The sequence below is a fragment of the Chaetodon trifascialis genome, chromosome 18 (genome assembly GCF_039877785.1).
Source record: "Chaetodon trifascialis isolate fChaTrf1 chromosome 18, fChaTrf1.hap1, whole genome shotgun sequence".
Lineage (NCBI taxonomy): Eukaryota > Metazoa > Chordata > Actinopteri > Chaetodontiformes > Chaetodontidae > Chaetodon > Chaetodon trifascialis.
Window position 1 is genome coordinate 6,173,191 of NC_092073.1, and position 12,754 is coordinate 6,185,944.

Genomic DNA, 12,754 nt, shown 5'->3' on the forward strand with positions numbered 1-12,754 from the left:
GTTCACAGGAAATGCTTCCTTTGTGGAAAGAGTGTTTGAGGGTATCCATGTGGAAGGTTTGAGGAGAGCAGGTCATTTTATTCTGAGTCTGTCTGTAAGAGGTCAGAGAGAGGAAGCTGCTGCAGGAAATATGCTTAGATGAACTGGTATGAGTGGAGGTGTAGGTCAATGCATGCAAACGTTTCACTCATCGTCATAAAGACGAGTCCTGACATCTTGATTTTGCTTTCAAAGAGGTTTATTGAAAGAAATATTTTGAAATTTTATAAAGTTCAACCATTAATAATGCTATCACACAATCAGAACCTGGAGCGTCACCATTTCCCCCTCCAACCATCTGCAACATTTGATATGAATCATGGATTATGAGCTTCTAGAAGCACTCCCTCGGCCAACCCAGTATTAAACGGTTAACTCCAGGGACTGCCGTAGAGTGTACACTGTGAAAAAGACGAGCTGTTTTCAAGACATATGTGAGAGCTTTATGGAACATCACACAAATCTTTAGTTTTCAGCATAATGTGTGTAAAATATGCTATTGCTAACAGATCTGAACACCTCATGCGTCGAAAACAAAGTCACATGGCTCCAAAACTGCACCCACATGTGTCGATAACACTCATTCTTTTGAGTGTAGCCTGTCCCAGCTGGGCAAAAGCAGGATCTCTAATATTTTAGGAGCACTTGATTTAAATTTCCAGTGACGAGTGGAAACACAGCACAGATAATGAAAATCAAGCGCCCCTTGATATTTGGGAAATGGTTAACAGTTTTGCTCAGGACTGCCACACATGCATCACTCTGTTACAGTGGTTTGCAACCAAAGATACAAATATACAATATAATATTGTATCATCTAGGATCACTATATTTGCAGCTATTCAGTACCCCTCTCTTCCAGGACCTGGAAGTAGTATGTATATATTTATATATATAAATATGACTCTCCCGTAACCTGGAAGAATTCAGTGTTTCACTCTACACACAGTTTGCAAGCATACAGCAAAAATCAGCTGCTTTGCACGTCAAACCCTCTCATTGCTGGGTGATTTTCAGCGCAGCATGCAAGTAAAAATGTGCACAATATTAAAAGTCTTCATCATCCTAATCCTATCTAATCACCCTCATCATCACACCAGTTTTTACCAACATCTCTTTTTTTTTCCTTCAATAAGGTGATTATTTCAATAAGAAATTAGAGCAGACTTTATTTAGTATATTTTCCTCTATAATATTCTGCATTTCAAAGCATGCCAAAGAAATTTTTCAGTTTCTGCATAGTGCTGGCTATATGAGTGCCAAAGAGTTTGATTCCTTTACAAGTAGTAGAAGTTGGTATGTACAGGCAAGGAGTGACAGAGCAGATCCAGTGTTGTGTAAACTGTACCAAACCCCCCCTCCCCAAGTGCTCAAAATATCTACAAATACAGGCCTCAAGTCTGTCAGAACTCATAGAAAGTTGAACAGAGCTGAAAAAAGCTCAGCAATATGGAAGAGCCATTAAGGAAGGTGTGTGTCAGTGTGTGTGTGTCTAAGTGTGACTATAAGCTGAGTTTTTACGTCTGTATGTGTGTGTTCAAATACAAAGGGGGAAAACACACGAACTTCCCCCCCTCCCACCCACAAACACACCCAGTCCTCCATGTTTTTTTTGTTTTTTTTTTCTCAAAGTGCACCCTCTACTGTTATAATATGCAGTATGCATTACATAAATGTATTCTCTAGCATCGAATATTCCACTACGGTCTACTGTCACATACAAGGTCAAATAAGAAATTGACAACAACCACATTCTAGTTTTGAGGTCATAGTTCTGAATGTAAAGATACAGTTCAGGCCACTAGGTGACTGTTTTTGAACACTAACAACACTCTCGCTACAGTATGAGAGGGAGAGGAGAGCCCGCTTCTGGAAACCAGTACCTCAGCACTGCACTGAAAAGAAAATGACTGACTGGGTGTTTGCTGGACGGCTGTAGTCGAAGACTGACCGCAGGCAGGGGCTGCAGGTGAGGACAAACTGCTGCTGATGAGTGTGAAACTACGACAGCAGAGGCTTCAGCAGGAAGAAGGACTCAGTGTCAGCTTATCCGCTCTGGACATCCGTGATGCATTCACTCACATTTAAGGGATTCTAGCAACTTCGTAACTCTAAGACAGCCCAGAAACATGTTGAATCACCATTCAGCTGAGAGTAGCTAGAACGACTTTTTAAAGCGTGCAAACCACCATCACCTTCACAATAATTCTCTGGATTCAACTTGTCCAAACCGTCCTCATCACACCCCAAAAATTCTTTTAAGTCACTAAAAAAAAATCCTTCATTGACCTTTAAAATCACAGATAATCCAGCTGCATGTACGCCTTCCACTGCCGTCAACCCTTCAGCCAACATTCAGTTTGTTTGTTTGTTTACTCATAGAGCTGAATTACATGTGGGTTAAAAACGTCACTGAAGATCACTTGTTACAGCATTCACGTGCTTTGGCTCTGTCCTAAAGTGCACCTCCACAAAGCGTCATCAGCCGCATACATGCGTTTGAGAACTGATCAGTTCAGAATGATTAATCATGATGATAATAATAAGAATAATAATGCGTACGGCTCACCAAGCACTTACACCCATAAATATTGAATAAATATTGAGAATGGTTGTTTGAGCGTAAATTTCAGGTTTTCACAGACGGCCTTCACCCGCTCCACCACAGGAGCTGTTCACCAACCCGAGACAAAGTGACAAACCAAAGAAGGTACAATCCATAGACAAACAATAATAATCCAACAATAAATAAATACAATAAGTTAGACCTGCAAGCAGCAAAATACAGTCTTCACAATTGTGTATTAAAGAGTTAAGGTTCAGGATGTTACTCTGCAAATGTCACGTTCCTCCAGTGTTTCTTTCCTTCCTTCTGATTGGTTGGTTTTGAGTTCTGAGACAAAGGAAAACGAACCCTCGAACATCAATGACACGTTCCTGAGTCTTTATTAAACATCTGCACTGTGTAAGGAATAAAGTGCTAAATTAAACGCGTGCCGTTAAGCTGCTACAAGTCTGAACTGTTTAAAGGACTATTGCACTTCAACAGGCTCCTCCTTTGGTCAGACTCCTCGCTGCGTGGTTCAGGACAGGCTCTGTCCAGATATTTCTCTATCGGGGGAAGACAATCTGAAGATGCTGGAGATTTGATTTTCCTTCATCTTGGCCACTCAAAACTACAAAACGGAAAGTTATTTCGGTTAATTTCTACATTAAAGGGGTATCATTGCACCTGCTCTTATTATTTCAGACATCTCCACCTGCACTGAGGCATCTGGACTCCGCCCGCACACCGCTGTAACAGTGGCACCACTACACCACGTTCACTTCCATCACCAGCTTTGAAATGTATGTGTCAACTTAGAAATTCTTGACTTTGCTGTTTATGCCATGTGTAGATGATGGTTAGTGAGAGCGAGTGTGCGTTCTCTCCAAATGCTTGATGTACTTGGTCAACTGTTAAACGTCTGACTATCAGATGACTTCAAACATGACATCAAAACTTTGTTCAGGATCTTCTGTAAAATGCAACAATTCTTTGCATTTCTAATCCAGTGGGACTGAAGTCGACTCATGCAGGACACAAACCCCATCATTCATTATGAAGATGCCAGTTCCTCCACGGGACAGATGTCTCCTGTGGCTGGCGGGGACTGCTTTGATGAAGCGTGTCCTTCCACTGAAGTGGATGCATTACGAGTGCACGTTACAGAGGAAGATGGAGGCCTGGACCAAACGTGTTTTCACACGTTACCGTCCCTCCTCCTTCTCGGGGCACCGCTGCGGCCGGCAGTCTGCGGTATACCATACAGCGAGGCAGCGCGATGCCACTGCACTCGAGCAAACCTGAGCAGCGGGAACTTTGGATGAACCTCAACAGTGCAGTGAGATACAAAGACAGACTCGATTTAATCCGAAATCAAAGGAACTTAGCTCGGCTCTGTTAGCTTCAATGATAAACTCACTGGTGTGTGTTTTCTGCCAATCTGTACATAGGCTGCATTTCTTACTTTAGTATATAACTAAGTGGCGTGGTGAACTAATCACCATCTGTGCGTCTTCATACCACAGAGGATCTGCGTCAGTGAGCTGGCAGCCGGCTAACATGACATGACAGGCATCAGGTGTGTATGGGAGGCAATAAGCTTAAGTTTATGAAGTATTACCACAAACAGCGATGCTCACATACAGTCTCTTCCTCCTCACTGCTGCAGGCCCGACAAGTCTCAGATGACCTCCTAAGTATACTAAAACCTACTTTGTAAAGGGTTTTTATTTGTGCTGTCTAGATTCAAAATAGAAACTGTCTGTTTCAATGAGCCATGAAAATCAGTCAACATTAAGTGTGTCCTCAACATCAGAATCCAGTGACCGTCTACAGTGTGTGGAAGCAAACATAATATACGCCATGCTGTGCAGACTTTAAGACAAAACAAAACAAAAAAAGGACAAACACACACATTAAAAGCTTTGGACCTGAACGTACCACACACATTATAAGATTAAAGCGCACTCGCTCGTCTCTTCTTGCCAGCGTTTGCATATTGTACCGTACATAGAATAATGGCGCATTCGGCTGGTCATTGTAAACTGGCAAACTTGGATATTTACGTATCACATGACAAACTGGTATGTACAAGGTAGAAGCATTCCAGGTGCTTGCTCAGGTGAAGAAAGTAAGGACCAATGAAATCTGAGGTAGCAAATTCAACTATGATCAACTGGAATCACTCAAGCTTTTTTCCGTCAGACGTGTGCTTGATTTTTAGAAATCAGGCCGGTGTCGCGCCCCTGCTGACACTCTAATCATCAGCTTCTCTGTTTCTCTGTGAGGTCGCATCTCAGAGCTCACACAATTAGTAAGCTGGGATTTCCTGCTTGTTTAAAGTTTTACAGTTCGCCATTTTTGGTGCGCTGTTCTCGTGGTAATCTTGGAAGTTTGCCAGTTTACCAGTTTGCGACGCTGCCTCAGCGTGCCATATGTTCTTCACTCAGTAGCAAATCTGTACAATGCTTGTGATAGGGCAGCTGATATGTTCGTTGAGAAAATTCATGGCTTTTAACCCTCCAGTTCCTACCCCTGAGGTGCAAGCCAGCCAATCCAGTGTGCTCTTGGGAAGGGGGGAGCATCAGCTCCGCCTCTTGGGGCAGGACATCAGGGGAAAGGAACCAATAGCGGAACGGGACAGCAGGTTTCCTGTTAGGCCAGCTAACACTACAATTTACCAACCAGTTTGTGAGTTTATCGGAAGCGCCACGGACATATAGAATAGAATAATCATTATATCAACAGGATTTTCAGTGCAAGACGTAAATGGCTACTTGTTTCTTCATTATTCTGTCTGTTGTTGTCTTTTCTTGTTCATGTCAGTCATCCAACACTGGATACAGCAGTAAAGGGATTCTTCTACAGGTCAGCAGTCGTTAATGTGTGTGTGAAGATGTGTCACCCTCAGCGGATGACTGAGAGCTTGGGATCCGTCTGGGTTGGACTGTGTTCATTAAGAGGCAGAGCTCCTCTCTGCTCTGTTCGTGGTTTTGGTTAAAGGTTGAACTGTTGTGGAGTTCAGAAAGCTCCAGATGTTTGATGAGGAGAGCGGGTGGACTTGAGCAAGAGAGAGACAGAGAGAGGTCCCCACCCTGTCCTCGACCCCCTGCCTGGCTTCACTCGCTCCAAACTGTGTGTCCTTTCTCAAGAGGTCAGAGGTGAAGTTTCAGCAGTGAAGATACAGTAGCCGGGTGTCCTAAAGGGTTTTGGTGGTAAGTACAGTCGCTGCCTCTTGATCTCCGCCATGAGGACCGGTGGACATGGCAGGATCAAACCTCACTCGCTCTCTCTCTCTATCCATCCTCCCATCCCTCTCTCCTCCCCCTCCACCTCTTCCTTAGCTCCCCCCTGGGTCGGAGCTGTGTCTCTGTGGTGTCCGTGAGTCCAGAGGTGTCTGTGGTTCTTGGAGGGACAGCCTCCGTTGGGTTTCAGGATCCAGGTTAGATACCCCTGTTCCAGCCCCTGGCCCAGCCCCAGCCCCCATACATACCCCTGAACCAAAGTCTAACCCTGCTCCTAAGCTTGACCCCCCTGCTGCCCCGCTCCTCAAATCTAACCCTAAACCTGAACCTACTACTGGCCCTGAAATCGCCCCCGCCCCCGCCCCGGACCCCAGTCCCAGCTCCAGCTCCAGATGCTGCCCCAGGGTGTCCAGTCCAGAGGGGGCAAGCTGGCCCTGACTAGTGTCAATCAGTGGGGTGTCCTGGGGTTGCAGGGAGTCAAGAGGCTTAGCTGGGAACTCCTCAAAGTCCTGGGAATCCAAGATCTGCATGGAAAGAAGCAGAGAGGTCAGCACGTCTGACTGCTGCTCTTTGTCTCATTACTTCTCGCAAAGGAAAACTTGAAATAGGACAGATCTTTTTAATGATCGATGACCTCTGTGTACTGTGATTTACAAACCCGATGGATTTTCATGAAGCTGAAAATCTGCCATGTACAGTTCAAACATGGCTCTATTTGTAAATTAATCTCAGAAAATATATTAAGTTAAATTTTACAATACATGATTGCTGTATAATTATCCAGTTGCTAAGGCTAACAGGGTAGCGGGGTCAAATTTAAATTCTAGTCCAAAGATTGGCTGAAGATACCCAATCATGGTGTAGCTACTCAGCAGAACAAGTGACAATGCAAAGTTTAAGCATTTATTCAATGCTTCTGCTTTATATTGAATGGAGACCAATGACAGCATTGAATCAGCAAACACACAATACAAAGTGAAGCATGCAAAGTCATCGTTTCATTACTACATGTGCTTCACCTGTGATAGAGATGCCAGAGTGTCTGTCTCTAGAGGTGTTACAGGCTGGATCACTCTCTCTCCTGGACCTGGTCCTGGGCCAGGACCAGGGTACGGTGAGGCCTGTAAGAGACAACATTGTGTTTGTCTGCAGGAAGTGGAGCCTTGTGTCTATTCACGGCCCGCATCAGTCTCTAATAATAGTAGAAAGACGTCTCTTATCCTGCCTCCTGATGTTAAGGTGACTCAAAGACAGATGCCTCTTTGTACATACCCTGTGTGTGTGTGTGTGTGTGTGTGTGTGTGTGTGTGTGTGTGTGTGTGTGTGCGTGCGTGCATGTGTGCGTGTGTGTGTGTGTAAAAATGGAAGAAATGAACCTGAACAAGTTCATTTTTTGGGACTGTGAACTTAGTTCAAAATTCAAAATTGTGAACTGAACATGAACTAAATCATTATAATCTGTGTTTTTATATCCCAGTGGGAACTTAAGACTTGGTTTTAATGGTTAGGTTAGAATCAGGTGAGAGAGGGTCAGTTGTGATGGTACGGTCAAGGTAAGGTTTCAGGTAATGCATCATGCCAATGAAGTGTCCCCACAGGAATACTGATACAAATGTGTGTGCGCGTGTGTGTACAAGCGTGTTGTTACCTGAGGTGGTGATGACACGGCGCTGTAGGCAGGAGGAACCAGGGCCATCTGTCTCTGCAGCAGCTGCATGATTGCTCCGATGTCCGTGGACATGCGACTCTCCAGCCTGCACACAGTGTAAGAGATCAGCTGTTAATTATTACACAAAGGAGACAATTATATTGTATAGCTTTTATACTATAATACATTTCATCCATTTCATTAAATACATTAAAACATCATCTAAGATATTTAGTACTCCATATTTAAAGGAAATGCATGTTTTTCTATCCTTCAGGGTCTAATTTTGCTCATCATTAATATCAGTTCCAGTACCACAGTGTATGATATGACTGCATCTATGGTAAGTCCAGCAGGTCAAAGCTGAATCAGGAAGTTGGTGTGTAAAATGCTTAAAATAGACAGAATGCTTGTAGTTCACCATGTGCCCTGATCTCAGCACTGAAGCTGGTGTGTAAAATGACTTTGATGTCCAAAGCTATAAAAATAGAAACCTCTTTGAAAATACGACCAGTCTTGATTGCTCATTAGCAAAGCTAGTAAAATCTGTATGTGCATAATTGTGTCTACCCTCCACTTCGTGCATAAACTTTCCATTCTAATGATCACACTTTACTTTGTTTTGCTTATGCTGCATCTCTCTCCTGCTGTTATGCTGTTATTTCTGCAACTCAAACAATCTATTTCCCCCACAGGAGTCAACAAAGGTTTACTTGATCTTATCAATCAACCATCATCTTGGTGCATTGTCACACTGTGAATAGATGAGTGTGTATGTTTTACCATTAAACCTGCCAGGTCCTATCTGAGGCTCCAGGACGGATAATTAGGACTCATTCTGCTGATGTCTTCAGCTCCATTCAACTTTCTGAGACTTCACCATATGTGCAGGTGTTTTCAGCAATTGGGTGAGTTTTCTCCTTACACACCACTACTCCCCATCCACACTCCCGCACATACACCTTTAGCCTGCTGACACATCCCATCCAGCAGAGGCATCCAGTCAATCATGCGTTAAAACTCTGAGCATTCAGCTGGAGGCGCAGCCAGCCTCAGAGCTATACGCCAGCACAAAGACACACATCCTGTGATCTCAACAAGACCTGACAAAGAAGCCTCAGCCAGCTAAAGGCTACAGGGACGGAAAATCTCGTTTTTTCCACTGCGGTAGAGAGAAAAGAAACTGTCAGACGACTCGCAGTGTCAGAGGACGGCAGCGCTTTAGCAGGGACCATTTGATACAAAACAAAAGACAAAAAGAGCAGCAACAGCCAGACCAACACACACACACACACACACACACACACACACACACACACACACACACACACACACACACACACACACACACACACACACACACACACACACACACACACCAGGACTCTCAACCGGTCACACCTGTTGAGCTGTTTCTGGAGCAGGTCCAGGCGTGTGTCCAGCTGGTTGCGTTGCTGCCGGCTCAGGCTGTGCAGCGGCGTGTTGAGCGGCGGGGGGGAGGCCAGGCTGCAGCTGGGAACCTCCTGGTACTGACCGCCCCCCCGGCTCTCCCCCCAGAAACTAAAGATGTTGGACACGCCTGAGAACGCACCTGCGGGAGAAGAAGGTGGAGAAAGCGTGTTTTTGTGTGAAACAGTGGGCGGGCATCGCTGCACAGGTGCAGAGGGTGTGAGGATGTGCTGCTCTGCTCTACCTGACAGCGCGTTGCAGGTGTTCCCAGTCTTGGGGTCTCCATCACCCTCAGTGTTCTCGTTGAAGTTCATGGGTGTCGCTTGAGTCTGGATATTCTCCAGCATTGCTGGCGGAGGGGCGAGCCTGGTCACAACTGACTCCTCTCCCTGTAAGAGGTGCAGATCCAAGACATCAACATGACACGCCCTCAAGTTTCACTGTGTGAACAACAATGGCGACTGTCGCCATACCTCATCCCCACTGGAGTGTGAAGACACCGAGCTCCGATGTGCCTCCCACTGACGCTTAGGTGCCTCCTCCTGTTTTTGGTTGTTGGCTGCTTCCCTCTGTCTCCGTCTCACAGATTTATGGGACTTTTTAATTTCTCCGGCATCTGCATCATCTGGACAGAGGTGTGCCAGGAAAGATGAAAACAGAGACAGATTGGTCAGTCCAGCTGGATCGAGAACGATTTTCAACGATGACCACAGCGGGAGGATTGCCAGCAAAACTCTGGCATGGATAAACTCCATTACCAAATGAAATTTATGTTGTACTGAAGTTGTATTTCTGTAACCATTCAGATATTTCAGTTTTTTATGTGACAATAAAACAAGCGTTTGAAGCGAGGGATGAGTTGTGGAGGATGGGTCACCTTTTTCTGTACGTCTTCGGAATGATAACTTGCGTCTGCGTAATTTGTTGAATCCTCCACAGTTGGAGTCATCACTGCTTGGAGAGCCTGGGATCATGTTGGTCTGAAATGAGGGCCAGCATTAAGTAGTCTTTGTTAAAAAAAGGTGCATTGCAGGGATGCTGAAAGAAGCAGCAGTGAGAATCAGGAGCTCTGTTCAAAGGTTACAATAACATTTTTGCTTGGATACTTTCATACAACAACCTGGAGAGCACACATTCAGCACATGCATAGATTGAGAAAATATTAACAGAGCAATCACTCAAATGGTCCTAATGTTTCCAGAGTATTTAGGATGTCTGAATCAGAATTACATTCTATTTGCACTTAATGAGGGTTGTAAACTCACATCTCGGAGGTTGAAAGTAATTTCCAAGTTGTTCCAGAAGTTGTCGGCAAACTCAGGATACATGTCCAGCACCTCCAGGACATCCTCTCTGAAGATCTTATGGAGGTCGCAGTAGGTCAGAGCCCTCACGTCAGCATTGGATTTACCTGGTCGGGCGTACAGGTTGATGGGCTCGCCAAAGATGTCATTCTTCCCTGCGAGAGGTGAAGAGAAAGGAAACCTTTACGGATGAAACCCATGGATGAGAGACATTACTGTGTCATCAATGGAGAACCACAACAAAGTAACATCATACTGTATCTGAAAATGTGGGATCAATAGATTCTATTTCAAAATGAATGAATATATTTAAGATATTTTTCCCAAACTGACAGTTGATTCTTCCCTGACAAACAAATGTCTTCCCCCAACTGTTAAATATCAAGTTCTGTATCCACTCAGGAAATATAACAGAACTGTGTTATCAATTCAGCCACTTTGTGAACTATTTTCCTGTTTAGGGAGCTTAATGGAAGCTCTCATCAGGTGAGAGGTGAGGTGCATGTCTGCGTTACCCTGAATCTCCACAGACCTATTAGGAGAAACACTCTGTGCTCACCAGCAGATGGCGCTGCCAGCTTATACATATTTAACCAAACAGAAAATGGAACTGGGCAAGACAGAGGTCTGCTTCAGAGTTGTGTGTAAGTGTGTAGCAGACATAATGGAGAACTTTCCTAGGTGCTGTCCTCCTAATAAGTCCATGCATGCCAGTCTGACCTGCTGCTCCATGCTGCAGGGCTCAGGAAGCAGCCCTGAGCTGGATTGGGTTGGACTAGACCCGCAATGCAGATTTAAATAAATACTGGTCTGAACTGTTCATACTTGGAAGTGATGTCCTGTGAAAGAATAAGTATTTCAGATGTTGTCATTTCTTGCTTCAGATCTGGTTTCTAATCTGGTGTGTTTTATACCTAAGATGGCCACCACCACGTCTCCTCTCAGTATCTCTATGGATCCTCTGGATATGAAGTAGAGGGCGGTGAGGACGTCCCCAGCGTGGACCAGCGTGTCACCAGGGGGTGCGTGGGTGGTCTTGAACTTCATGGCCAACGCCCGGAGGCAGCCCTTGGTGGAGCCTTTAAAAGCCTTACAGTTCTGCAGCAACGTCCGGTTCAGATGGAGGCAGATATCCGCCTGGAGACACTCTGGGAAACCTTTCAGCACCTGGGGAGAGGGAGCGAGGAGCCAAGGACAAGGAATGAGGGACAGAGAAGGAGGGGAGGACAGAAGGAAATAAAGAATATAGGAGGTGAAAAAAGTAAGAGACGAGTGGAGCAAAAGAGTCAGAAGACAGAAGACAAGGAGAGGTGAAAGCAGGAGGAGAGGGAGGAGGGGAGGGAAGAAGAGGGAAGGAGAAGAGGTGAGATACAGAAAGTGGATGAACTGATAGACAGAGGTTACATTGATGCATGCTATTAGCAGTCAGTGGTTGATAAGGTGAGTCCAGAACATAAAGCTCATGTCAAATAAATGTCACAGATTATGGACGCTTTAAAGGGAATAATAAAAAGTGGAGCCTTTACTGTCTTCATGCTGATTGGTGAACACTCCTGGGACGTTAGCCTTTTACTGGAATTACACCATTCCACAAATGACCATGACTGGACTAAACTGCCTCTACATTCATCAGGAGACACTGGTTCTAACTGTCAGAGAAGTCATGGCTCCAATCGAATCTTTGGATGATTTAACCCCTAAGAAGACAAGCATCAGCAATTTGGGGCTCTAACTCTTTAAAATGGCCTGTGCGGTGAATTTCAGAGCTTCACAGCAAAATTATTTCGAACTGAAGCCGGAACAGTCGGCAGGCCCACAGAGTGTAATTAATATGAAGAACTGGTGCAGTTTTAATGAGTTCACTGGAAGCATGGGAAGCCCCAGCTCCTCTCCTCTCTTGTCACTCTCTGGCTGACTGCACAGAACAGAGACGTACTTAAAACACCCACATCATGTTTCTCCCTCTCCATTTCTCTCTTTTTCATCCGTTTCAAGCCACTTTCTTCATTTCAGCCTTCACTGGGCTCCGTCATCATCTCTCTATTGGCCAATGTCCATTTCTCTTTTTTTTTCTTTTTTCCCTGCCATCTCGGGCTTAACTTCCTGAGTTACTGTCTTTCTGTGGGCCTCGTTGCTCGTCATCTCCACCCCACCGCTCTTTTCCTCCAGTAATCAGACATTGTTTTTTATTAGGCCAGCTGTGTCAGGTGTTCTCATGCCTCCAGTTTAATGGAGCATTTAGCAGATCCTGAACTGCTGACTTTCAAGGCTGCACTGTTACTGTTCATATAAATGTTTGCTGTCATGATATACTAGTACAGTCTTTGCTTCAGCTTCTCTACTGAGCAAAGCTTCTGTTTCATGCGGAAAAGTGATGTTTTTTATCGACTTGTGCTGTTTTGTTTTTATGGCCTCTGGGACACTTCACTGCACTCTACAGCTATGACCACATGCATGCACAGAGGTGACTGTAGATCTGTCTACGCAGTTAACTGCCTTCTGTGGGTGTTTAGTTTCAGAAGTG

General features: G+C 44.8%; 1 protein-coding gene across 3 annotated transcripts in view; it reads right to left on the reverse strand.

The window, feature by feature from the left end:
* Positions 1-230: 230 nt before the first annotated feature.
* Positions 231-12,754, reverse strand: part of kcnh2b (potassium voltage-gated channel, subfamily H (eag-related), member 2b) — a 231,543-nt gene continuing 219,019 nt past the window's right edge. For all 3 annotated transcript variants that reach the window (XM_070985944.1, XM_070985946.1, XM_070985947.1), the window contains 9 exons: positions 11,145-11,397; positions 10,192-10,385; positions 9,804-9,906; positions 9,400-9,551; positions 9,171-9,315; positions 8,879-9,068; positions 7,478-7,583; positions 6,849-6,950; positions 231-6,353 (listed from right to left, as the gene is read on the reverse strand). In XM_070985944.1, the coding sequence (XP_070842045.1) occupies positions 5,925-6,353; positions 6,849-6,950; positions 7,478-7,583; positions 8,879-9,068; positions 9,171-9,315; positions 9,400-9,551; positions 9,804-9,906; positions 10,192-10,385; positions 11,145-11,397 (1,674 nt within the window). In that variant the 3' untranslated portion in view covers positions 231-5,924. The remainder of the gene's footprint in view (positions 6,354-6,848; positions 6,951-7,477; positions 7,584-8,878; positions 9,069-9,170; positions 9,316-9,399; positions 9,552-9,803; positions 9,907-10,191; positions 10,386-11,144; positions 11,398-12,754) is intronic.